The sequence below is a fragment of the Carica papaya genome, chromosome 8 (genome assembly GCF_054855325.1).
Source record: "Carica papaya isolate Zhongbai chromosome 8, ASM5485532v1, whole genome shotgun sequence".
In the NCBI taxonomy this organism is placed as follows: domain Eukaryota; kingdom Viridiplantae; phylum Streptophyta; class Magnoliopsida; order Brassicales; family Caricaceae; genus Carica; species Carica papaya.
In genome coordinates, this window is record NC_142316.1 from 1,379,142 (window position 1) to 1,403,737 (window position 24,596).

The 24,596-nt window shown below is 36.5% G+C and overlaps 1 protein-coding gene and 2 long non-coding RNA genes across 3 annotated transcripts; 1 reads left to right on the forward strand and 2 right to left on the reverse strand.

Moving 5' to 3' along the window:
* Window positions 1-6,363: 6,363 nt before the first annotated feature.
* On the forward strand, window positions 6,364-10,549 carry LOC110806788 (U-box domain-containing protein 44-like). Its single transcript, XM_022031727.2, has 3 exons — window positions 6,364-7,865; window positions 8,007-8,307; window positions 8,849-10,549. Exons 1-3 carry the CDS (start codon window positions 7,098-7,100, stop codon window positions 10,285-10,287), a joined length of 2,508 nt encoding a protein of 835 aa, XP_021887419.2. The 5' UTR covers window positions 6,364-7,097; the 3' UTR covers window positions 10,288-10,549.
* LOC148240338 (uncharacterized) lies at window positions 10,488-11,211 on the reverse strand. Its single transcript, XR_015813788.1, has 3 exons — window positions 11,060-11,211; window positions 10,831-10,984; window positions 10,488-10,725 (listed from the first exon to the last, which is right to left on the reverse strand). It is a non-coding gene; the product is annotated as an uncharacterized LOC148240338 (long non-coding RNA).
* Window positions 11,212-13,541: 2,330 nt separating this feature from the next.
* Window positions 13,542-14,883, reverse strand: LOC110806807 (uncharacterized). The gene is made up of 3 exons (XR_002538361.2): window positions 14,700-14,883; window positions 14,346-14,442; window positions 13,542-13,804 (listed from the first exon to the last, which is right to left on the reverse strand). It is a non-coding gene; the product is annotated as an uncharacterized LOC110806807 (long non-coding RNA).
* Window positions 14,884-24,596: the final 9,713 nt, after the last annotated feature.

Consider the following 24,596-nt stretch of genomic DNA (forward strand, 5'->3'; position numbering starts at 1 on the left):
TTGAAGACTTAACGCCATTATTTATATAGAGAGACTTTTCATATCTATACCGATCACAAGAGTTTTAAATATATATTCACTCAAAAGGATCTCAACATGCATAAGAGAAGGTATATAGAACTTCTTAAGGACTATGATTATGACATATTGTATCATCCGAGTAAAGACAATGTGGTAGTCAATGCACTCAGAAGAAAAAATGCAGGTACATTAGCCCATTTAATAGTTTCAGAATGCAGGCAGATTGGGGCCGCACAACAAGTTCAGCTTCAGGACTTGAGAAGAGTCACATGTTTGGGAAATCTAATCGTTCAGCCTGAGTTAATCCAGAGAATAAGGAAAGCTCAGTCCACCGATTCTGCCCTAGTAGCCCCCAAGAAAAATGCAGAATAGAGAATTAGCTCAGAATTCTGAGTCTCTGCCGATGGGTTGCTCAGATTCCAGGATAAGGTTTGTGTTCCAGGTGACAGTGAGTTAAAGAGAGACATTATGACAAAGGCCCATAGCTCAAATTTTGCCATGCATCCCGGAAGTACTAAAATGTACCAAAGTATGCGACCTTGATTTTGGTGGAACGGGATAAAAATAGATATAGCTGACTTTGTTTCTAAGTGTTTGGTATGTCAGCAGGTCAAGGCAGAGCATCAACGCCCAAGTGGGCTACTTCAGCCATTACCGATTCCAAAATGGAAGTGGGAACATATCACCATGGAATTCTTGATTGGATTACCTAAGGCACGTTCAGGACATGATGTCATCTGGGCAATTATTGATCGGCTTACCAAGTCTTCTCATTTCTTGACCATCAGGATGACCGATCCTTTGGACAAGTTAGCAAGAATGTATATCCGAGAAATAGTCAGATTGCATGGAGTGCCAGTGACAGTAGTGTCCAACAGGGACCCCAGGTTCACCTTTTGGTTTTGGAATAGCTTTCAGCAAGCCATAGGAGCAAAACTATCCCTCAGTATTGCATTCCACCCTCAGACCGATGGACAGTAAAAAAGGACAATCCGTACACTTGAAGATATGCTCCGAGCTTGTGTCCTTGACTCTGTGGGCCATTGGGATGACCATCTACCTTTGATAGAGTTCGCCTACAACAACAGCTACCATGCGAGTATTAGCATGGCTCCGTATGAGGTGTTATATGGGCGCCCATGCAGATCGTCGATTTGTTGAGAAAAAGTGGGCGATAAAAAACTGTTCGACCTAGATCTAGTAGAGGAGACTACATCCAAAATAGATAAGATTAGAAAAAATATTCAGACGGCTCAGAGCAGGCATAAGAGTTATGCGGACACCCGGAGGAGAGATTCAAAATTTGAGAAAGGTGACCGGGTATTCCTTAAGGTCACTCCTTTCAAATGAATTAGTAGGTTGGGCATGAGGGGAAAACTGAACCCCCGATTTATTGAACCATTTAAAGTCTTAGACAGGATTGGTACCGCCGCCTACAGACTAGTACCACCTCTAGAGCTTTTCAAGGTCCACAATGTGTTTCATGTGTCCATGTTATGCAAGTACAACCCGGACCCCTCTCATGTCTTGGCCAACAAGCCTCTTCCACTCTAAGAGAATCTATCTTACGAGAAAGTACTGGTCGACATTGTGGATCGAAAGAGCAGATTACTCCGTAATCGAGAAATTTTCTTTATAAAGGTCATATGACAAAACCACACACCGAGGGAGGCTATATGAGAGCTAAAATCAGACTTTAGAGCCCAGTATCCCCAGTTGTTCGATTAAGAGTGAGAGATAAGTTTGAGGGACCAAATTTCTTTATGGGGGGAGAGTTGTAACACCCATCAAATTTTGTTTTTATTTTTTATTAATAAATATAATTTTTTAATTTTAATTTATTATATTTTGTTTTATTTTAATTTAATAGAAAAAATTGAGTAAATTGATAAATGATTAAATTGAAAACAATTTTGGAAAAAAAGAGTAAAAATTTAGGTTCTGATGGTATTTTTGAAAGAAAAATCAGAAATTGAAGATCAAAACGTAATTTAAAAAAATCACACCACGTCAGATGCCCGGTCAGCAGCCCGACCAACCAGGACGTGCCAAGTGGTAGAGGTGCTGACGCGGGGCGAGCCACGTGGGTGATCCGCGTGCGCGTGATTGAATGACTGAGGTCCATTCCCACGCGCACGGACGGCACAGAGTAAAACGCGCACGTCGCGATTCCAATCTGGTTTGTTTCCGCGCGCACAGACAACCCAGATTGGATCGCGATGAACGGTCCAGATTCATTCCCTATTTAATCGCAATCGGATGGTCTAGATCAAAAGTAATGGACGGCCCAGATCGAAAGCAGATGGGTATAAATAACCCCATCTGTACCCAAACCCTAACCCTAGCCGCCAAAACCCCTCTCCGGAGAAGATCACCCAGCTACCAGGGAGTCGACCGCCACCACTCGCTGCTGCACTAGAACCCTTTCTGACTGCTAAAAAAGGTAAAAATTTCTCTTTTTGCACAAAATTCAATTTTAAGCTCACCCATGGCCAAATCAGAGTCAAAGGATCGGTCAATTGGCCGAAAAACACCAACGACGCCGTCGCGAGAAATTCCACAAACTGCCTCCGATGAGACCCTTTCTGATTCCTGTTTTGCATAATTTTTTCACCATTGTGATCACCATTTTCTTCTCTACAAGTTGACCGAAGTGAAAACACCCAACCACAACGTGAGCCAGAGGAACCATCGCACCGGAGAGCCCCACCGCCAGTGAGTTTCAGTTTTTCGTATTTTTTTGACCCACCAAGGCCCTTTAGCGTGTGTGCTCGTAGGAATCGATGCAAAATCAGCTGAATTCAGCCAAAAACGGCTGAAAATAGCCGAACCAAGGCGGATCACTGCCACAGGCGGCGGCGGTGTCGCCGAAGCATGGTGGAGCCGCCGTGTCAGATTTTTGAAATTGGCTAAGCGGGCCCTGGGGCTGATTTTGGGTTTATTTGGAACACTTGTAGGTGCTATAAACGCGTTTCAGTTTCCAGACAAAAATTCAGGGAACACAGGGACCACCCGTAGGCGTAGTAACCATTTAGCTTTTTGATATTAAATCAAGTAAGGACCCCTAACCCTATGTCCTATCATAGAATTAAAGTTTGAATAACTAATAATATGGTATTTTGTACAAATTAAGTAGATGTGCATAATTAATTACGGATTGCTAATGGAGCCCAAACCGGACATTGTTCTCTGTGATTTATTTTACAATATAAAAGCATGATAGTATCTGATTTATCTATTTTATGGTTTAAATGCATGTATTACTGCCCTACCTGATCACTGTTTGATTTTGGAATTTGAGACATGATTGCATTACCGGATACATGTTTGTTTGTTTATGTGATTATGTTTGATTTGATAATAGAGACTAAGGAAAAACAGGAAAGGGGTGTGATCAAATAAACAGATAGAATGATAGCCTTACTAGATATCCTAGAAGATGGTAGACGGACCGGATGTATAGGGAATCCTACCGTGAATGTTGTCTCATACCAGACAGGGTATGGAGACTTGGTAATTTGACGCTCATACAGGACGGGGTATGGGGACGGCCCTGTAATTGAAATTGTTAAGGGAAATGGTTCACTTATAGCGAGGACACCCCTATGAACCTCCATAGATACTAGTAGGCTGGTGAAATAAGAAACGGTTATAATTTGGTTTATTATTAATGAATATGAATTTATGATATGTTTTATATTACTGGTTGTTCATGAAGTTATGATTTGTATAGTATTATTGTCTCTATAGGTTGTTTTTATAAATTCTACAATGATAAGTGAACGGTAAATGATTTTATGATTGATAAACGAAATTGCTAAATTTAGTGCTCCATTGGTTGGTTTGATTTTCTATCAACCTTTACTTCTGTGCCGGTGATATTCTTACTGAGCTAGTGTAGCTCATCTTTTATTTAACCATTTCAGATCAAGAGGACCTGGTTCCAGAGCCCGATCTGCAAGAAGATTGCGAGTAGATGCTAGATACTTACTATTTTCTATTATTTTTCTTATTTCTCGTGTTCCTTTATGAGAATTCATTCCGTAATATTGTTCAATACTTTTAAGTTATTATGTAAGGGATGTAAACCTTAACATTTTGTTTTATTTTCGCACTTAAATTATTATATATCTCCTTTTGGATTTCTGAGGTCGTTACACAAACACCAAAAAAAGAGACTGGCCACGTCGCCACCGCACCGGAGCCACTGCCAATGCCAAAAAAGTAAGATTTTCCTTCATTCCACTTGAAATTTAGTCCTGAATCTCCCTATGCCCATATCAGAGTCAAAAGGCTGACGGGTGATCCAAAATATATTAGTGAAGCTCGACCGAACTGCCGCGGTCGAAATCGAAAACTCCTCTGATGAGCTCCTTTTCGTTTCCCATTTCCCATAATTTTTTGACTGTTGTTTTCCTCATTTTGTTTTGATGTAAGTTAGCCAAAGAAACACCCTGACCACAAAAGGAGGAATGACAGAATTGCCACACCTGAAGACCCCTTCACCGGTAGAGTTTCAGTTTTCACCTTTTCTGGTCAACAGAGGCCCCCTAACTTGGTCTTTTGCAGGTTTTCATGCAAAATCGGCAAAAACTAGCCTCAACTGGCTGAAAACAGCCAGGTCGAGAGGAACCACCACTGCGGGCGCCGGAGCACGGTGGTGCCATCGTGCCGGAACCCTAAATTGGTCGAAAAAGTTTAAAAACACATATTTTTGCTTTTTGGGGTATTTTTGGATACGTGACGGGTATTTTTAATTTTGGCAGGAAAAATTCAGGAAACTCGAGTATTGTCAAGAGGCGCAATGAAAAGTACATTATTTCGTAAACAGATCCGGGGTAAGAATCCATCACTCTTTTTCCCGTTAAGGTAATTGAAGTTTAATAATCAATAACGTTATCTTTTTTTAAAATTAAAAAATTTTAAAATTAATTACAGATCAATAGTGGAGTCGAAACCGATCAGTGCATATTTGTCCTAGCTTGTTGTTTATTTTCTCCTATACTGCCTAAAAAGCTTCACTGTTATATTGTATGCTTCAAATTATTGATTTTAATTGCTTTCTCAGTTATTTAGTTTATCTACCCGCATTGTCCTCATCTGTTGATTGGTTTGCAATGAATGTCCTAATTATGTTTTCTTAATTTACGTGTTGTCTATTTGTGTGACTTACTGTTGATTAGTAAAAATGTGATGTTGGTAAGTGATTTGGTGATTCGTTGATGATATGAATCTATGTATGAAAGGCCTATCGGATACCCTGGGGAAGAGTGTATGAACCTAGTACATAGAAAAATCCCTACCGTGGGCATTACCTCAGTCAAACGGGACTGAAAAGTCCCATATCAGAAGGGGTTGAGATGTATAATTTACCCTCATACCGGACGTAGTATTAAGGCGGTGGTATGTTTGGCGCCCATTACCAAACAGGGTATGGGAACGGTAGGTTAATCGATAACTTAGATATTGGGTCCACGCGTAGAGAGGATCCCTATAGACCCTTAGGGATACTGGTAAGCAGGTAAGAAGGTAAGTTGTTATTATTACTCATTTAAATATAAAATCACAATATTATTCGGATATTGTCTTCATAGGTTAGTTTTGAAAACTCATAAGGGTAAGTATGAGATAATAGTTTTTTAAGTTAAACGAGTTTATTTAAAAAGAAATAATAGCTCAATTGGTTGTTTTATAATTTTTTACCAACATTTGATTTTCCATATCAGTGTTAAGTGTGATATTTTTACTAGGTTAGTGTAGTTCATCCCCCCCCCCCCCCTATTTGACCATTTCAGATCAAGAAAATCAAGATCTAAATCTTGAACAGCAAGAGAGTTGTGAATAGAGGTTACCCCTGGGACTCCATCAGAGTTGCCCAACGGAGGTGAACTCCATAGGATTTTATTTTGTTTTATTTAAACGATTTATTCAATTACTATGAACTGTTATAAAAAGTCATTTTCGTAACCCTATTGTGCATCCTGATTTACTGTGTAAAGAATATAAACCATAAATTCTTAATTGCTTCCGCTTATAGGTAATATAATTCAATATTTCCATTTCTATTAGCTTTGGGCCTTTACATTATATGGGTTGGTATCATAGAAACAGATAAATCTTTGGCAAATGCACTTTGCAATTGGTATCTACATCATAAAAAGAAAAAATTTAACAAAATTCCCAGATTTGTATACATATATTAATCCTTTGATGGCGGGTAAACGAGGCACCAATCCACCCCTGAAAAAAAATATATTATCCAGAATCTGATAGCTGGAAGGAGAGAGAAAATAAACCTTTTTTAGTAAGATTTATATATATATATATGTATGTATGTATTTATTTATTGTGTTGTTTGACTGAGTCTTTCTCTTCTTGAACACAACCAGAAGAAAAATGAAGATGATGTTTATGACGAGTCAAACTCGACTGATACTGACAAGGAGGATCCCTTTCTCCACAAACCCACAAACTGCAAACTGCCATTTTTACGCATATACGTTCACACACTAGGGATCCGTTTATCCATCTTTTGATATATATTATATGTGCAATATATATATATTTATATTTGTTTTCGTTTTCCAGTTGAATCCAAGAAGCAAAAGCCGACTGACATATGGGTACAACCCAAAATGTAAGTCATGGTCTTTGGCTGTATTTTCAATGTTGCCAGTCTTGCATTTACCATCTCCAGGTTACCTTCCTTCTCTTTTGTGGGTCTTTTTTTTTCTTTCCATTTGATGCTTGCTTATATATACACCACGGACGTTTATGTAAATAATTTCTTTTTGGGTGTGTAATTTTGTGTTGATTGAAGAACGTTCCGATGTCCGCTAATGTTTTTCTTTAAAGATCTTTTAGTGTTCTTGGTCAAATTTTGTTTACTCTTCTGTTGGCTGGCATGAATACCTCACTCAAACTCTGTTAATTTCCACCATGTTCGTTTTTTGGTCTCTCCCCAGTATGTACAGTCAGACTGGTTCTTTGTAGAGTCCAAATTTTCTTGATAATTTTCTTTTTCTCTTGTAATTTCTTTGATATCTTTGTCCACTCAATATTTTTGATCTGTAAAAATGGAACATAGTGATGCCCGTAGTAGAAGCTTTTCTGAGCTAGTGATAGGAGTACAAACCCTAGCAGAAGAGTTAGTATATCTAGCAAAACGGTCAGAATCTGAAAGGGAACTCTTCAGCCAATTTGCTTGTCATCTAGAGAAGTTCATCCCAATTCTTGTTGATATAAGGGAAGACTCTAATGTCATGGACATGTCTCCCATTCGGAAAGCTTTAGAATCCATCAAGAAGGAGCTTTTTCGTGCTAAGACTTTGATCAACACTCCCAAGGCTAAACAACCTATGAAGCAGATTGAGGGCATGATGCATGACCTTGGTAGATCTTTAGGACTTGTGCTCTTTGCTACTGTTGATTTAGAATTGGATGTCAAAGAAAAAATTGGCATGCTGCGTAAAGAGTTGATGAATGCAAGGTTCGAAGGAGGCTTGAGTCCAAGTCAAAGTCCAACTTCTGGTCCTAGAAGTCCAAGTCTTGATCTTGGGTTTTTGAGTTGTGAGGAGTCAGGGGACGAGATAGAGGAGGACAGAAAAATTGTGTGTGTTGATGATATTGTGTTGCAACTCAAGTATGGTGAAGATGAAGAGTTCAAATTTGCACTTTTTGGATTAAGGGACTTTATTATGTGCAAAACTGTTAGCAGTGAATGGATAAATGAGGAAGGAGTCATTACTATTCTGCTTAATCGGCTGGATTCGAGTAAGCCTAATAACCATTTGACTATAATTCAGATTCTGAGGACCCTTGCTCTGGAGCATCCTGAAAGCAAGGTAATCCATATCAGAATATGAGCTATTGATTTGGAAATTTCAAAAATTTTAGGTTAATCTAATTATGTTTGTTCTTTACTGTTTAAAAAATATGAAACTCTATCAACTTATTAGTTATCTCAATTGTATTGTAATATGCAGGAGAAGATGGCAGATACTGGGTCATTATCAGCATTGGTGAAATCATTGACACGTGATGCCGATGAGCAGAGAGAAGCCATTGGGCTTTTGTTGGATCTCTCAGATCTTCCCACAGTTTGGCGCCAGCTCGGAAGAATCCAAGGGTGCATTGTTATGTTGGTTGCCATACTCAATGGAGATGATCCTGTAGCTTCGCATAATGCGGGAAAGTTATTGAATGCTTTATCTAGCAATACTCAGAACGCACTTCACATGGCAGAGGCAGGTTACTTTAAGCCACTGGTCAAGTGCTTGAAGGAAGGTAAATGGACTTAGCATGAATGAATTTAAATAACTGAAATAAGCTTGTGGTCATGTGCCCTTGAGATTAAGGAAATCATCTCCCTGCAGCAAGTCAGATTTCGTTGTTCATGAATCAAGGATGATATATTGGGGAATGTCTAGAATAGTATTCACTTTTGTAGTTGGTAGTTATTTGAGGAGAAGATCAAATTCATCACTCTCGTAATGTTACAAAAAGCAAACTGTGGTTCCCCTATTTGATTCACATTGTTTCCTGTTTTTGCACCTTCACCACAGCGTCCCAATATGGATCTACCTAGACCTAAAAGAGTACAAGTTTCTGTAGGTTAGTTAGGATGATATGTTGTTGAACATTTTTATTAATACACTTGTATAGCACAGGCCTGCAAAAACTTTTGTTAACTAGTTTGGGTGGGATTAGGTGGCAGATCCTTTCGTATTTGCAAGATGTACTTTTACAACTAAATCTTTACTCTTTTTGTCCAAAAGTTTCAAGGCTTTTTCCGCCTAATGAAGTTATCAATGCTTTGTCTTACCAGGCTCAGAAATGAGTAAGATCCTCATGGCGAAAGCACTCTCAAAGATGGAGCTCACAGATCAAAGTAAAGCTGCCCTAGGAAAAGATGGGGCAATTGGATATCTTGTTAAAATGTTTAATACTGGAAAACTAGAAGCCAAGCTATCTGCTTTGAGTGCTTTGCAAAATTTGTCCAGCTTGACTGAGAACATCCAACTTTTGATCAGGTCAGGCATCGTAGTAACTCTTCTTCAGCTCCTTTTTTCTGTTACATCAGTTCTCATGACCCTCAGGGAGCCAGCTTCAGCAATTCTCGCAAGAATTGCTCAGTCAGAATCTATTCTTGTCAACCAAGATGTGGCTGAGCAAATGCTTTCACTGTTAAGCCTATCTAGTCCAGTTATTCAATATCACCTTCTACAGGCACTCGGTAGCATTGCTGCACATTCTAGTGCATCAAAAGTACGAACAAAAATGAATGAAAATGGGGCATTTCAGCTCCTTCTACCATTCCTGACAGAAACCAATGTTAAAATTAGGACTGAAGCCCTGAATTTGATGCATACTCTCTTTAAAGATTTGAAAACAGAGTTAACAGAACAGCTCACAGAAGCACATCTTGCCGTTATAGTAAACATTATTTCATCATCAACATCTGACACTGAAAGGGTTGCTGCAGTTGGCATATTGAGCAGTTTACCTGTAACTGATAAAAAAGCAACAGATACACTTAAGAGGCAGAATTTACTGCCTATTCTGATTTCCACAGTGAGTTCAACATCATCGACAAATTTGCTATTAGAGAATGTTGCAGAGTTGTTGATTCGATTTACGATCCCTTCTGATAAGAAACTACAGCTTCATTCAGTCGAATTGGGAGTTATTCCTGCACTTGTGAAGTTGCTTTCAACTGAGTCTGTTGTAACTAAACTCCATGCTGCAACCTCACTGAGTCAGCTATCACAGAATACATTTTCTCTCAGAAAGTCCAGAAAGTCAATGTGGTTTTGTGTACCTCCTTCTGCAGACGCATTTTGTGAAATTCATGATGGTTATTGTTTTGTTAAAAATACATTCTGTTTGCTAAAGGCAGGTGCTATCTCTCCCCTAATCCGAATATTGGAAGGTAAGGATAGAGGAGCAGATGTAGCTGTTCTCAGCGCCCTTGCGACTCTCTTGCAAGATGAAATTTGGGAAGATGGAAGCAACTACGTCGTAAAAATCTCAGGTGTTCAAGCTATTATAAAGGTTTTGGAATCTGGGAATGTGAGGGCTCAAGAGAAAGCTCTATGGATATTGGAGAGGGTCTTCAGAGTTGAAAAGCACCGAATACAATTCGGAGAATCTGCTCAGGTGGTGCTGATTGATCTGGCTCAGAATGGCGATGCCAGATTGAGGCCAAAAATTGCAATGTTGCTGGCTCAACTAGACCTGTTGCAAGAGCAATCTAGTTACTTTTGAGGAAACTCTTGGCGCATGCTACCTGTTTAAGCAACCAATAGTTGGCATGTGAGTGTTCTTTTATTGGTTTTATTGTTAGTTGTTGTCCATAGATTTTCTTTTTACACATTTTTTAGTTCTTTTGTTTGATTTCTGGATTTCTTCCTCAAACGATAGCATCTCGTTGGAATTAAAAGAAATAGGAATCTGAAAGATTGGAGTACTTGTAAATTCAAAATTTCTCCTTATTGAGCAGTAAAATCATTTCTTCTGTGAAAGTAAATCATGTTGATTGGATCATACAAATCATATGTTATTTTAGGTTGTACATTCAAGTAGGAGGCACACTTGATTGGTACTATCAAATTAGTAGGAGGCACCATCTTGCTTCCTTCTTATTCCTTTTTGTGTTCTTTCTTGGGAGAATGGAAAAGCCAACAGCAGCACATAACAAACAGGCTGCAAAGTGAAAACATGAAAATTTAATACAGAGATGACAAGTGTAATTAGTAGGGTATGATGTCGACGATGATTGTGATCTACTAGCAAATGAAACAGAATTACCATGCTTCAACAAAACCCTTCTCTTCATTTCCTTTGGTCTCTGTACCCAGAAGTTTTCCTTGCTTGCGTCCTGCTGGTTTTCCCTTTTTCTTCTCTGCGGTGCCTTTGGTTTCTATTTGCGGAAGGCTTTCTTGCTCGCATCCTGCTGGTTTCTCTGTTGTATGAACTAGAGGGTATTAGTCTCAAACGAGACAAAACACATAAAAGAGAGAGAGAAACAGAGAGTTACCATCTGCCATTGCAAAATATATAAGAACCACTTTCTTCCTCCAAGTGAGTTATGTTCTTTTGGCAGACTATGGCTGAGGATGTTTCTATGTTGAAGATTACTGGGCACTTTGTGATTTTATATACATTTTAGGAATGTATGTGTGTGTGTAAGTCTTTTTTTTTTTTATATTCTTTTTTGGATTCTGGAATCAGAACATTGAAAGTTCCAGTGGCATCCACTGCAGCCGGATGCCTATTTCCAGCCATATATGAGATTTGATGTTGTCAAGCAATATGGGGAATCACTTTATTTTAGAATATATTTGACATTGTCTCTAGCAGTCTTTATCTGTTCAAAACTCAACTGTCTTTTATGTATTCAAAACTTAAATGGAAATTGAACTTGTAAAATAATATCTATTTAATACATATATATATATATATTTATATCTTCTTTATTAACTAAATGAACAACTTTATATAACTATTTTAACCATCCAAAGCAACTACAAAATTAATATTTAAATAATATTATCTTTTTTACATACGATATCAAGCTTCTAGAGAACTTAATGTTCGGTATTATATTACCCTTTGTTTTTTTTTTCTTTCGTCTTTAAATGTTATTCGTATTATATTCTTTCGCTTAATATAAATTTTAACCTTAAAATCAATTCGAACTGAAAAACTAAACCATATTGAACCGAGTAAAATGAATAGAAACAAAAAGTCTAACTTCGGTTTAAAGTTGAAAGATTTAAAATTTTAAATTTAGTCCCTAATCCGAATTGATCATATCAAAATTTTACAGAAAGTATCTCAAAAATTTAACATAGCATTTATTTTATTTATTTCATTAATTATTAATTGTTGTTTGTATATTTATTATTTATTACTAACTTTTGTTGATTTCTTTAGTTATTTTTTAATTCAATTCAATGTATGTAGGATTTACTTATAGTGTTTATCCAATTTAGTTTGATCCTAAATTGATGGCTACCTCATAAAACTTAATTATTAGAGAAAAATACAAAAATGTGAGATAAATGTACTCTTTAGAGAAACTTCCATAAAAGGGACAACGTTTTTTCTTAGTATGTCCTTGTCAATTCTAAATCTCTATCGAGTATTCTCTACATTATATACAAAAATGGAAGATATTTACAAAAATATTAAAACATAAAATAACGTTATATATGAACTCTGAACAAACAAAAAGGATAATGCAATATGTCAAGTTCCAACAGGTTTCAAAAATCTTAATTGTCCAACAAATATCATATTTAACTTCTGATATTTATCAAATCTCGTGACTCTTTTAACTTGAAGATGTTTCTTATAACATTTTCAAAAAAATTTAACAGTAGAGAGGTTAGTGATATTGACATAGACTTTGCAATCTATGGAGGCAAAGGTCTCTGGAACTAAGAATAACAAGTTGTTGGAACCTTACACAGAGAAGAAGTGGTTACTGTTCTTTGACAAATGCGTCCAACCAAGGCACTGAGACCTGATGGTATGTCTTTCTTATTCTTCTAAAACTTCTAGTCTCTTGTAAAGACTAATGTTATTGCATTCATATTGGGTACCTTAAATGATAAGAAACTCTTAGCATATAGAAATATTTATTATCTTAGTTCTAAAAATAAAAAACCTTGTACGCACTTCTAGGTATAGATCCTTCAGCTTATGTAATATGGTGATGTGAATTTGTGACAAAACGTAAAATAAATAGAGTGAAACCTAATGCACTGAGACCTAACGGTATGCCTCTCTTATTCTTCTAAAACTTCTAGTCTCTTGTAAAGACTAATTTTATTACATTCGTACTGAGTACCTTAAATGATAAGACACTCTTAAGATGTAGAAATATTTATTACTTTAATTCTAAAAATGAAAAATCTTGTACATACTTCTAGCTATAGATCCTTCAACTTATATAATATGGTGATGTGAATTTGTGACAAAACGTGAAGGAAATAGAGTAAAACCATGTTTACATGAGGTTATGCATGTTTCACAGTCCACTTTCATTTCTCTTATACCGATGACATATAATGCATTACTAACTTTGGAGCTTTTCCATTTCCTCAAGAATCATACAAATTCAAATCGGGACTATTATACTTTTAAATTAGATATTAGTAAAGTATATGATCGTATTACATGACTCTTTCTTGAAGCAGTGTTGAGTAAGGCGGGTTTCCATCAATCTTTTGTCTCTCTCATCATGGAGTATGTCATTTTTGTTAATTGAGAACCACGGGCATCTTTTATCCCAAAATGAGGTCTTCGTCAAAGATCACTAAGTGAGTATGTTCCTCGTTTCTCAATCGACTTGTGATAATATGCAAAATTATTTCACGTCCTTTTTTGCGCCATATAAATTACCATAAGAAGGTTTATTGGATGTTATCGGTAGAAACATATGATCAAAACTATGTCGATGTTATAAATTTAATCCAAAAAATAAAATCTTTGTGTCTATGAAAAGTTTAGGATGTGCAAGTCATACATAACATTGGTGATTTCAAAAAATTGGCACTAAATATTATATATATATATATATATATATATCAGAGATAACTCTTCGTTTAATCAATCATTATTTAGTACAATCAAATTGAAAGCTTAAATAGAATTAAACATTCAGATTTTGAGGCTCCAAACTATAGAGTAAAAACAAGTCTATTGATGGGAGGTGGTGCTGGTGCCTGGATCAAAACAAGCTTCCCAAACCAGACAACAAAGAAACGTGCGAATCCTGCAAAAAGTTTTTCAAAACATATTAGATTTATGTTAATTTCCAATTGATTTTAAAATTTTAATTATTTAATACATAAAAATTTATTCATATCTATATATTTATGGGAAATTAAAATCAATTTTAATTATATTTTCGATCCAACAGTCAGAGAATTTATATATGCACTAGTTATAAAATGAATAAACTTAAAATTAAAAAAAAAAAAATTCATTTGAATTTGTATCATCTTCGTATTATATCAAAATCTACATTATATAGATACAATAACCTTTAAACGAGAACACACAAAATGTATAATTTATAACTCAAATTTACATTATTCTAAAGAAAAGTAAAAAGTATCGATAATCTGAACGAAGAATGATTATTACTAAAGTTACTACCTACGGATAACATAATTTATCGAAGAAAATATTCGAAATATGTATTTCGAGACTCAAACATATACTTTACTACACGAGAATATAGAATTCGTAAATAATAGTGTAAGTTCGGACTATCTAGATTTATTTTAGAAAGAAATAAGCTTAAAACTTACGTAGTGTTGGAGGCTTCTCTTCTTTTATAAAACATATCTCCTTTTTTCTGTGTTCTTGTACAACACCTTGGAAGCTGAAAACACTTTGATCTTGTCTCTGTAATATATATATATATATATATATATATTGGAGAGCCATTTAACCCAGTTTCAGTTCAAAACACTACAGGACTTAATTGTATATACTTTATATAAACATGCATACCAACATATTATTACATAAAGAAAAACAAAAAAACAAAAAAAGGTTTCTTTCATGCATCAATATATATATATATATATATATATATATATATATATATGTGTGTGTGTGTGTGTATCAAGTAGAAAAAAACAAATCAATTACAACAAAACCTGATGATTCATCTGACTTGTTTATGGAATTATCTTTATCTGGCTTTGTTCCTATTATTGAACGTTCTTCCCTCCCACAACATGGAGAGCATCGCTGTGCTGCTGCTGCACGCTTTGCCATCCCAAAAAATAGAAAACTTTGCTTCTTCTTCACTCTTGTTATCCTTCAATCTTCTCCTTTACATACATATATATATATACATATATATATGTACATATAACATTTTAAGTGTATTTCATTATATGGGTATAAGTGAAAGAATAATAAATTATGGGAACATTTGTAAGAATTTGGAATATAAATGGAAACCACTCTTTGCCAGATGTGAATCCGAACAAGTACTTTGTAAGAGTGCTGGGAAACATGACTAAGATAATTAGTAATTGATCGTGTGAGTTTAACGTGAATTTTATTGTGCATAAAAGAATATCGATTTTATTGAGTTCGTTTAAAAGTGATCGGTTACGGATATTGAGTCTTAATACATTTGGTAAAGTATTAATTTCTTTTATATACTGAGACTAAAAATATTATTTCTGATTTTATAATTAAATAAATAAGAAATAACGAAACTTGACGATATAAAAACTCGGTTATGGTCTCTAAATCGCATGTAAAATTTATTTATTTTTATTATTTCATTAGTAGAAAATGAGAGTTTGGAAGGTCACATATCGATTTGGAAGATCTATTATACAACGTATAAATGATTTTATTATAAATTCAATCACGCTTCTGTTTCTAAATCTATATATATATATATATGCATTAGAGATTTAATGAAACTTCTAAGAGATTATATATGCATTAAATATAACGTAAATATATATTTATTCTTATATTAAAAAATACCCAAATCGTCAATTTTTATTTCTACAAAAATAAATAAATATTTGATGTATCACACGAAACACGTGACATCTTTTTTAAAGCTTTAGATTAGTATTAGATTCTCATTAAATAAATAAATTCATATTATTTTATTAATTGTTAATTAATGCTCAAATAATTAGGGAATAATTAACTCTTAAAGTTGGATTAGGGAATGAATTAAGTACGATTTTCACCTCTTAATTTATTTTTAAAAATATATATAATAAAAAAGAAAGTGAAGATGCTAAATTTGGACCACCTCTTCCTTTCTTAATTATTGATTTTAATGTACTTTATAATAATAATAATAATAATAATGAAAGAAAAAATATTCGTAGAGGGCATGAAACACGTTTCACCACTTATACAATATGTACATATATATATATTTATATTTATATATGAAATGATACTACCAATTTTTTGGAGAACAATAGAAATTCATTAATTTATTGTAAATTATTATTTTTTAAGGATATTAAATTTGTAGCAATTAAATGTAATTATAATTGACATTTTCTCTACGAGTGTTTATATGTTCAAAACTCAATTGTGTTTTATGTATTCAAAACTTAATTGAAATTGAACTTGTAAAATAATGTATATTTAATATATATGTTGTAGCGCCCGGAAAGGGGCCAAAAAAAAAAAAAAGAAGCTACGTCGGCAGCCACGTCAGCAGGCTCGGTCAGCGGTCCCGGCCAACCGGGACCTGCCACGTGGCAAGACCACGTCGTTCCAAAAAGGGCCACGTTGGCGATCCGCGTAGGCGCGATCGGACGGCCCAGATTTAAACGCACGGACGGCCTAGATTTAATCAAAAACGGACAGCCCAGATTAAAACAAAATGGACGGCTGAGATCAAAAGGCAAAAGGTTATAAATAGAACCCCCACACCAGACCACAAACCCTAGCCGCCTGCCGCTCGCCGGAGAAGACGAACCAGAAGCCGGCCGCCGCCACCCGCCGCCGCACCGGATGAATTTCCGACCGCCGATCGAGATAAATTTCGTACCCCCGACTCGTTTTTCCACGCTGATTCCTCCTGTGGCTAAATCGGAGCCAAAATCCCGGCCAAACGGCCTGAATACACGGCCGAAGCCCAGCGGCGCCGCCGCGCCCCTTCTCGATTTTTGCCTCCGATGAGGCCCTTCCCGGCCTCCGTTTGATGCAATTTTTATATCACCGTGATCACCATTCTTTTTTCTACAGGTTGACCGGAGCCGAATCACCAAAACACGAATCTCACCGGAGAGCCGCCGCACCCGAGAGCGCCGCCGCCGGTAAGCTTCGTTTTTCCGTGATTTTTTGGCCCCCCGAGGGCCCTAGGGTTGTTTTCTCACAGGGACCGATGCGAGTGTGGCCAAATTCGGCCAGAAACGGCCGAAAACAGCCAACCCGAGGCGAATCGCCGCCGCCAGCGGCGGCGCCGTCGCCGGAGCACGGCGGAGCCGCCGTGCCGGAGTTGCGATTTGGGCCGAAAGGGGCCTTGGGCCTAATTTGGGATTTTTTTGGAACACGTGCAGGTACCAGTAGTGCGTTTCAGTTCCCCGAGGAAAATTTATGGAAAATTAGGGACAGCCTGCAAGCGCACTGTGAAGCCGTGTTCGGACCCCGAAACGAGTAAGGACCCCTCACCCTATTTCCTATCACGGTATTAAAGTTCAATAAATGATAAAACGGTATTTCATGAATTAACGAATGTGTGAAATTGCTTAAGGTCGCTAATGGAGCCCGAGTCTAGTGTGTTTGTCGGTTAACTGTTATTTGGCCTGTTTTACAGTTTTAAATGCAGTATGAGGTTTAATGTTTTCATTTTATAGTTTCGTGTGAATATTTTATTGTTTTACTGATTATGGATTGAATGACTGGGATATTAATGCTTTATGCTGTCTGTTTGGCATAAATTACCGTTTTGCTTGTTTGTATGTGAATTGATAATGCTGACTGAGGGAAAAGGAGAATGAAAGATTATGTGAATGGAAATTGTATAATGTGTTCAGCCTAACTAGATATCCTGGGAGATGGTGGACGGACCGGGTCCGTAGGGAACCCTACCGAGATTGTGGTCTCCCATACCGGACGGGGTATGGAGATCTTATGTGTTTTGGCGCCCATACCGGACGGGGTATGGGGACGACCCGTTTCACCCTCATACCGGATGGGGTAATGAGGTCTATGGTTTGGCGCCCATACTGGACGGGGTATGGGGACGGCCCTGGAATATGATTTCAAGTGTTACGGATTAACGGGTAGCGGGACCCCTATGGATCCCCATGGATACTAGTAGGCTGGTGAATTAGGAAAATATGTTGAGTAATGACTGAATTACGAAAAGTGTGATAGGTATTATATTATACAGTTCATATATATATTTTCATGATGATGATGATGTTATTGCTTTCGTATATTGTTTTATGAATTTCACCGAGGTAAGTGAATGGTAAAGGTTTTATTATCGATAAAAGGATTTGTTGTAAATTATGCTCCATTGGCCTTTTTGTGTTTTCTACCCACCTTTACCTCCGTGACAGTGAGATATCGTGATGTCTTTACTGGGCTAGTGTAGCTCATTCCCTATTTAATCATTTCAGATCAAGAGGACATCGTTCCCGAGCCGGTTCCGCAGGAGGACGACGAAGGGGACGCCTAAAGACTCCATAGTCACATTCGAAGTTTTTACTTTCGAGTTTTCTCCCTTAGGTAGTTTGATCCTTTATATTTTGTGAGCACGTTTTTGGTTTTGGTGTAAGGGATGTTATTCAAATTTTGACTTCGCTTCCGCATTTGATATTTTTAATATACATTCCATTATAAATTTCCGGGGCTGTTACATATGTATATATATATATTTATATCTTCTTTATTAAATAAATAAACAACTTTATATAACTATTTAAATTAATATTAAATCAATGAATACCTTTATAAAGCTTAATTATTAGAGAATAATACAAAAATTTCTTATGATTTTGTTCTTGAGCTCCCAAAATGATAGGAGATAAATGTACTTTTTGGATAAACTTTCATGAAAGGGACAATATCTCTCCTTAATATGTCCTTGTCAATTTTAAACCTTCATCGAGTGTTCTCTATATCATATATATTTCGAAATATAAGGTTGGTGTTCAATCACGTGACCCCGGATATGGAACATATTTGCCAAACATTAAAATGTAAAACAACATTATATATGGACCCTGGATAAACAAAAAGGATAATGCAACCTTATGTGCCAAGTTCCAACATGTTTCAAAATATTGAACTTTTTTATTTAGTGGAAGAATTAAAATTTAAAGATTACATTTTTTGTAAATTTACTTAAAATGCCCAAATAGGGGGCTATGGAAATACTTTAGAACTTAAAATAGAAAAATATTAACAATAAATGTAATTAATCTCTATTTAAAGTCGACGAAGTGGAAGAGATAATTGTTTAGCTGGTATCTTACTATTCAGGATCTGGTTCTTAGTCGTCCTAATATGGAATGATTAATAAGAAAGATGTGAGTTACATTAGCTCAGTAAGAATATCAATGTTTTATCACTAACACAGAAAATTAAAGAGTTATAGAAAATATAAAACGACTAATGGCGCATACTTTTAACAAAACCCAAATACTAATGCATTCATTGCTCATTTCACTGAAAACATTAGTATTTTCTCCCCTAACTTGTAATCTTCTCAAATGTCATACATTAAGATGAAAATCAGAATAACAATCTAATAACATACATTTCAACAGAGATATAACATTTAACTCTTCACTACTTTTCCAAAGTCGGATTCCTTACAATATCTATCGATACTCTATCAATTTACCTTCTTCTATCGGTGTCTATAAGGATCCCCGTTACACGTGGATATATTAACTTTCATTGTAATTAAATCAGTCATCTTCATATCCCGTTCGGTAATAAGCACCACAACCAAAAGAAATAATCTCAATACCTCATCCGGTATGAATAAAACTTGTAAACTTCCAACCCCATCTGGTATGAGACTTCCCAATCTCATACGACTAAAAATAATGTAATACCCGAGCCCAGAATTTGGCACGAGATCAATTTTGGCAATTTAAAAATAAAGAAAAATTTATTTATAAATTAATTTTATTTTATTTTATTGAATTTATTGAAAAAAATAGGTTAGGGATGTAATTGAAAATAATTTTGAAAAAAAAGAATAAAAATTTAGGTTCGATGAGTGTTTTTAAAAGAAATATTAAAAATAGGGGGTCAAAATATAAAAAAAAAAAAAGTTCGACAATGTAGGACCGCCCAGTCAGAAATCCTGACAAATCGGAGCATGCTGCATGGTAAGGCACGCTGACGTCGGTGCTATGCAGGAGACCATGTGGGTGATCCACGTGCCTCGCGATCAGAAAAGCCTAGGATTGATCCCGCACACGTGGACGAACCGAATTTGTTTTCCCATTAAGCTCGATCGGATGATCGAGATCAAATCGTGATGGATGACCCAGATTTATTTTCTATTTAATCACAATGGACGATCCAAATCAACACATGATGGGTATAAATACTTCAAATCACACGGGAACTCGAACCTTAATTGCTAGCCCCCGCTGGAGAAGAAGAACCAGATGTTGGAGAAGGAGGCCAATCGCCGACTGCCGCCGCACCAGAGCTACTGTCAATTGCCAAAAAAAGTAAAACTTCCCCCTACCTGCTCTGAATTTGATTCCAGCACCCCTGTGACCAAATTGGAGCAAAATAGACGGCGGGTGAGCTAGAAACTGCGGGCAAAGCTTGATAAAGCCGCCGCACCCAAAACTCAAAAATCTCTCCGATGAGCCCCTTTCTGATTTTTATTTCACGTGATTTTTTATTATTGTGTTCACCTTCCTTTTCTATGCAAGTTAGCCAAAGAAAGAACCTCGACCGCGAAGGAGGATCGGTGGAGCTGCCGCACCCGGAGGTCCCCCCTGCTGATAGGTTTGGTTTTTTTTTTAATTTCCTGACTAACCGAGGCCCTTAACGTGTTTTCTACAGGGATACGACCCAAATCGGCCAAAACTGACCAGGCTGAGGCAAACTGCCACCATGGGCGGCAGAGCCGGCGCCGGAGTATGGCGGTGCCATCGTGCTGGAACTCCAAAATTGGTAGGAATGAGTTTTGAACACCGATTTTGAATTTCTGAAGTATTTTTAGGTATGTGATGAGTGTTTTGAATTTCACAGAAAAAATTCAAGAAATTCAGTACTCGATAGGAGGCATAGTAGACAACTCAACGTCTCAAAACACCGATCTGGGTAAGGATCCCTCACCTTATTCTTCGTTATAGTAAACTGAACTTTAACGATGTATAATTTCATATTTTTATAAAAAATTAGAAAATCCTAAAAAAATAATTATATGTTACTAGTGGAGGCAGAACCAGTTAGTTCACAACTATCTTGATTTTTCATTTATTTTTTTGTACTGTTCTATTTACTTGATTAATCAACCGTATGATTAAAATTATTAATTTTAAATTATTTTTCTCATTTATTTATTTTTTAATCGTGATCTTTATTTGATTCATTAATTTGAAATAAATATCTCAATTACGTTTCTTAATTGTTGAGGTATGAAATCGTACTATTTGCTTAAATGTCATTTTATTAATATATGAATTTACAATGAGATATTGATATTGCATGGTTGGTTGTTTTGTTGATGAAAATCTGTATGTGAAAGATTTACTAGATACTCAAAAAAGGGCAGACGAGTCCCGTACATAGAGAATCCTACTGTGAACCTTACCTCAGTCGGACATGGCTGAAAAGTCCCTTACTAGAAAGGTTTAGGAGATATGGTTCACCCTCATACCGAACGAGGTATCAAGGCGATGAAATATTTGGCACCATTACCATTATCAGATAGAGTATGGGGACGACCGATTAATTGTTTAAATTTGATATCGGGTTCTCGGGTAGGGAGACATCCCTATAGATTCCCATAGGTACCAGTAAGGAGGTAAGAAAGAAAAACTATCGTCTCTTGTTCTCTTATATGTGAAAATAAAAAAAAAATGTATGAATATGAGTCTTCATAGGTTGTCTTTGAAAAACTCGTTACGGTAAGTATTAAATAAATGTCTTCAAGTTTAAATATATTTAAATAAAACAAGGGCTTCATTAGTAACTGTTCTAATTTTTATCAATTTTCAGTTTTTCGTATCTGTGATTAGTGTGATTCTTACTTGGCTAATGTAGTTCACCATTTTATTAATTATTTCAGATCAAGAGACTCAAGATCCAGATCTCGATGAACAAGAGAGTTGTGAGTAGTTCACTACCTGAACTCCCTTCAAATGCTAGTGAAGGTTGTCCTAAAATGTTTAGTTATTCACTTTTCATTTTATTTCTTTAATTTCTGTTTGTCTTTTAGAATAGACATTTTCATATCCCTATTGGACATTCTAAATTATTATGTAAGGAATGTAAACTCCGACTCTATTAATCATTTCCGTATTTAATTTATAAATTTATTTCTATTTAAGTTCTGAACCTTTGCAGTTGGTATCAGAGTCGCATTTCTCATAACTATTCCCTACACAAAGATTTAAAAAACACCAAATACGAATTATCGTTCAACCATTCTTTGTGAAATGTAGGTACATATAGATGAGAAGAGGAAGACCCCCACTAAACTGAGCAGTCTGGGAGGGTTTACTTTGAGAGGATGTTGACTGACTCTTTGAGATGTTAGAAAAACTCATCGCTGCCTAGTAGGCCTTGGAAGAAAGAAGGGAGCTACCTGACCCTCTCCCGCTACCACAGTTTGAGCCACCCTTACATCAGAAAGATCTAGAGCCACCTCGGTATAACCCTACTCCTCTACCGTACTATCCGGCACCACAACAGTACAATCTGGTGCCTCTACTGCATCATCTGGTGCCGCTATAATATAATCCAGTGCCTTTACCATATAATCTGGCACCGCCACAAGACCACCCGGTCCCTCCCCAGCATAATCCAGTTCCTCTAACACGGGACCCTATTCCACCCATGATGGATGCAAGCTACATTGAAAGGTACAAAAGACTAAACCCATCTACTTTTCTAGGAGCATCCTTTTTTTAAGAGGCCATGTACTGATTAGCTGAGATAGAAAAAACTTTCGTGACTCTTGGGGTGGTTCCCAAATAGAAAATTGTATTTGCCACCTACATACTTGTGAGAGAAGCATGTCGCTAGTGGTAGCTCAAGTAAGCCACCCTGCCCGTTCTAATCACCTAGGAACAGTTCTCAATAGTCTTCAATACAGAGTATCTCCTAGAGCACTTTCAGCATAAGAAGAAAATAAAGTTTGCACACCTAATCTAGAGTGATATGATTGTATCAAAATATGTCCAAAGGTTCCTAGAGTTGGACCAGTATTTTTCTGAGAGCGTGATGGATGAAGGTAGGAAGACAAGAAAGTTCGAGTGGGGCATTCGTCCTGAGATTAGACAACAATTGTACATGTATGAGCTTAGTACTTATTCAACCGTTCTAGCCAAGACACAACTAGTAGAGAGGAATATTCGCATCTTTCCTCCAATAGTGAAAAATTTCAGACTCCCAATTTCACACCGTAGACCAGCATCCATTGCACCAGTTCAGCAGAACATGAGATTTAGGCCAGTGACTTAAGCTTTGATAACAGGACACGGTAGGACTTGCCAACACTGTGGCAAGGATCATGGGGACCGACCCTACTATCGCCTCAACAACACTTGCCGCATATGTGGGAGTGCCCAACACTACGCGAGAGACTATTCACGAAATCAAAACCAGGTCATACCCCTATCTAGGGCAGAGCTTACAACCTCACTCAGCAGGATACTGAAGTCAACCCATAAGTGATATAGGGTACGTACACTATCTGTAATCACCTTGCAAATATTTTGATTGATACTGGTGCTTCACATTCATTTGTCTCACATACTTTTACATTAAACTTCAATGTATTACCTGAAAGACTTGATTCTGTGTTATTTGTTTCTACTCTTGGGAGTAGGATACTACTAGGGGAGGTTAAATACAAAGCTTGTATCATAAACACAATAGATAGGAAATTAAGTGTGGATCTAATAAAGATTGATATAGAGGACTTTGATGTAATCCTAAGAATGAACTAGTTAGCAACGTATCACGCCACTATAAATTATTTTTATAAGAAACTTGTATTCAACCCTCCTAATGAAGAGTCATTTACAAGTTAATGAAAATTTTAAATATTATTCCCTCATGATAATTTTCTTATTATAAAGTATTTTAACTTGGTTGTTTTCTCTATACTAGGAAAACCTAAGAAAAAAATTTACATTCAAGAGATCCCAGTAGTTCGAGACTTTCTAAATGTATTTCCTGATGAACTTCCCAGACCGTTAGTGGACAGAGAATTTGAATTCACCATAGATTTTCAGTCGGGCTCCTAGCCTATCTCGGTTATCCCTTACTGCATGAGTCGTGTTGAAATGGAAGAGCTGAAAAAATATATCAATGAATTGCAGAATAGTGGGTTTATCCAACATAGTGTTTCCCTTTGGGGTGCTGGAGTCATATTTGCAAGAAAAGGGGATTGGACATTAAGGTTATGTATTGACTACAAGGGATTGAACAAGGTCACGATCAAGAATAAGTACCCCCTCTCTAGGATCGATGACCTTTTTGACTAGTTGCAGGGTGCCCAAATCTTCTCCAAAATAGACTTGCGTTTAGGTTACCATCAGGTAAAGATCAGGATAGAGGACATTTCTAAGACAGCCTTCAGAACTAGGTACAGACACTATGAGTTCCTAGTCATGTCATTTGGACTAATAAATGCACTAGCCATTTTTATAGACTTGATGAACAAGGTTTTCAGATAATTTTTAGATCAATTCATCATTGTATTTATCGATGATATCCTAATTTATTCAAAAAGCAGAGAGGAACGTACTCACCACCTGACTCAGGTTTTACAGGTTCTTAGAGAAAAGAAGTTGTATGCAAAATTGAGTAAGTGTGGGGTTCTACCTCGAGCAAATTAC

Excerpts from the sequence above, each read along its gene's own strand:
- LOC110806788 (XM_022031727.2), top strand. The coding sequence starts at position 7,098 with ATGGAACATAGTGATGCCCGTAGTAGAAGCTTTTCTGAGCTAGTGATA. Across the intron at positions 7,866-8,006 it reads TGGAGCATCCTGAAAGCAAG|GAGAAGATGGCAGATACTGG; the intron begins GTAATCCATATC and ends TGTAATATGCAG. Across the intron at positions 8,308-8,848 it reads GGTCAAGTGCTTGAAGGAAG|GCTCAGAAATGAGTAAGATC; the intron begins GTAAATGGACTT and ends TTGTCTTACCAG.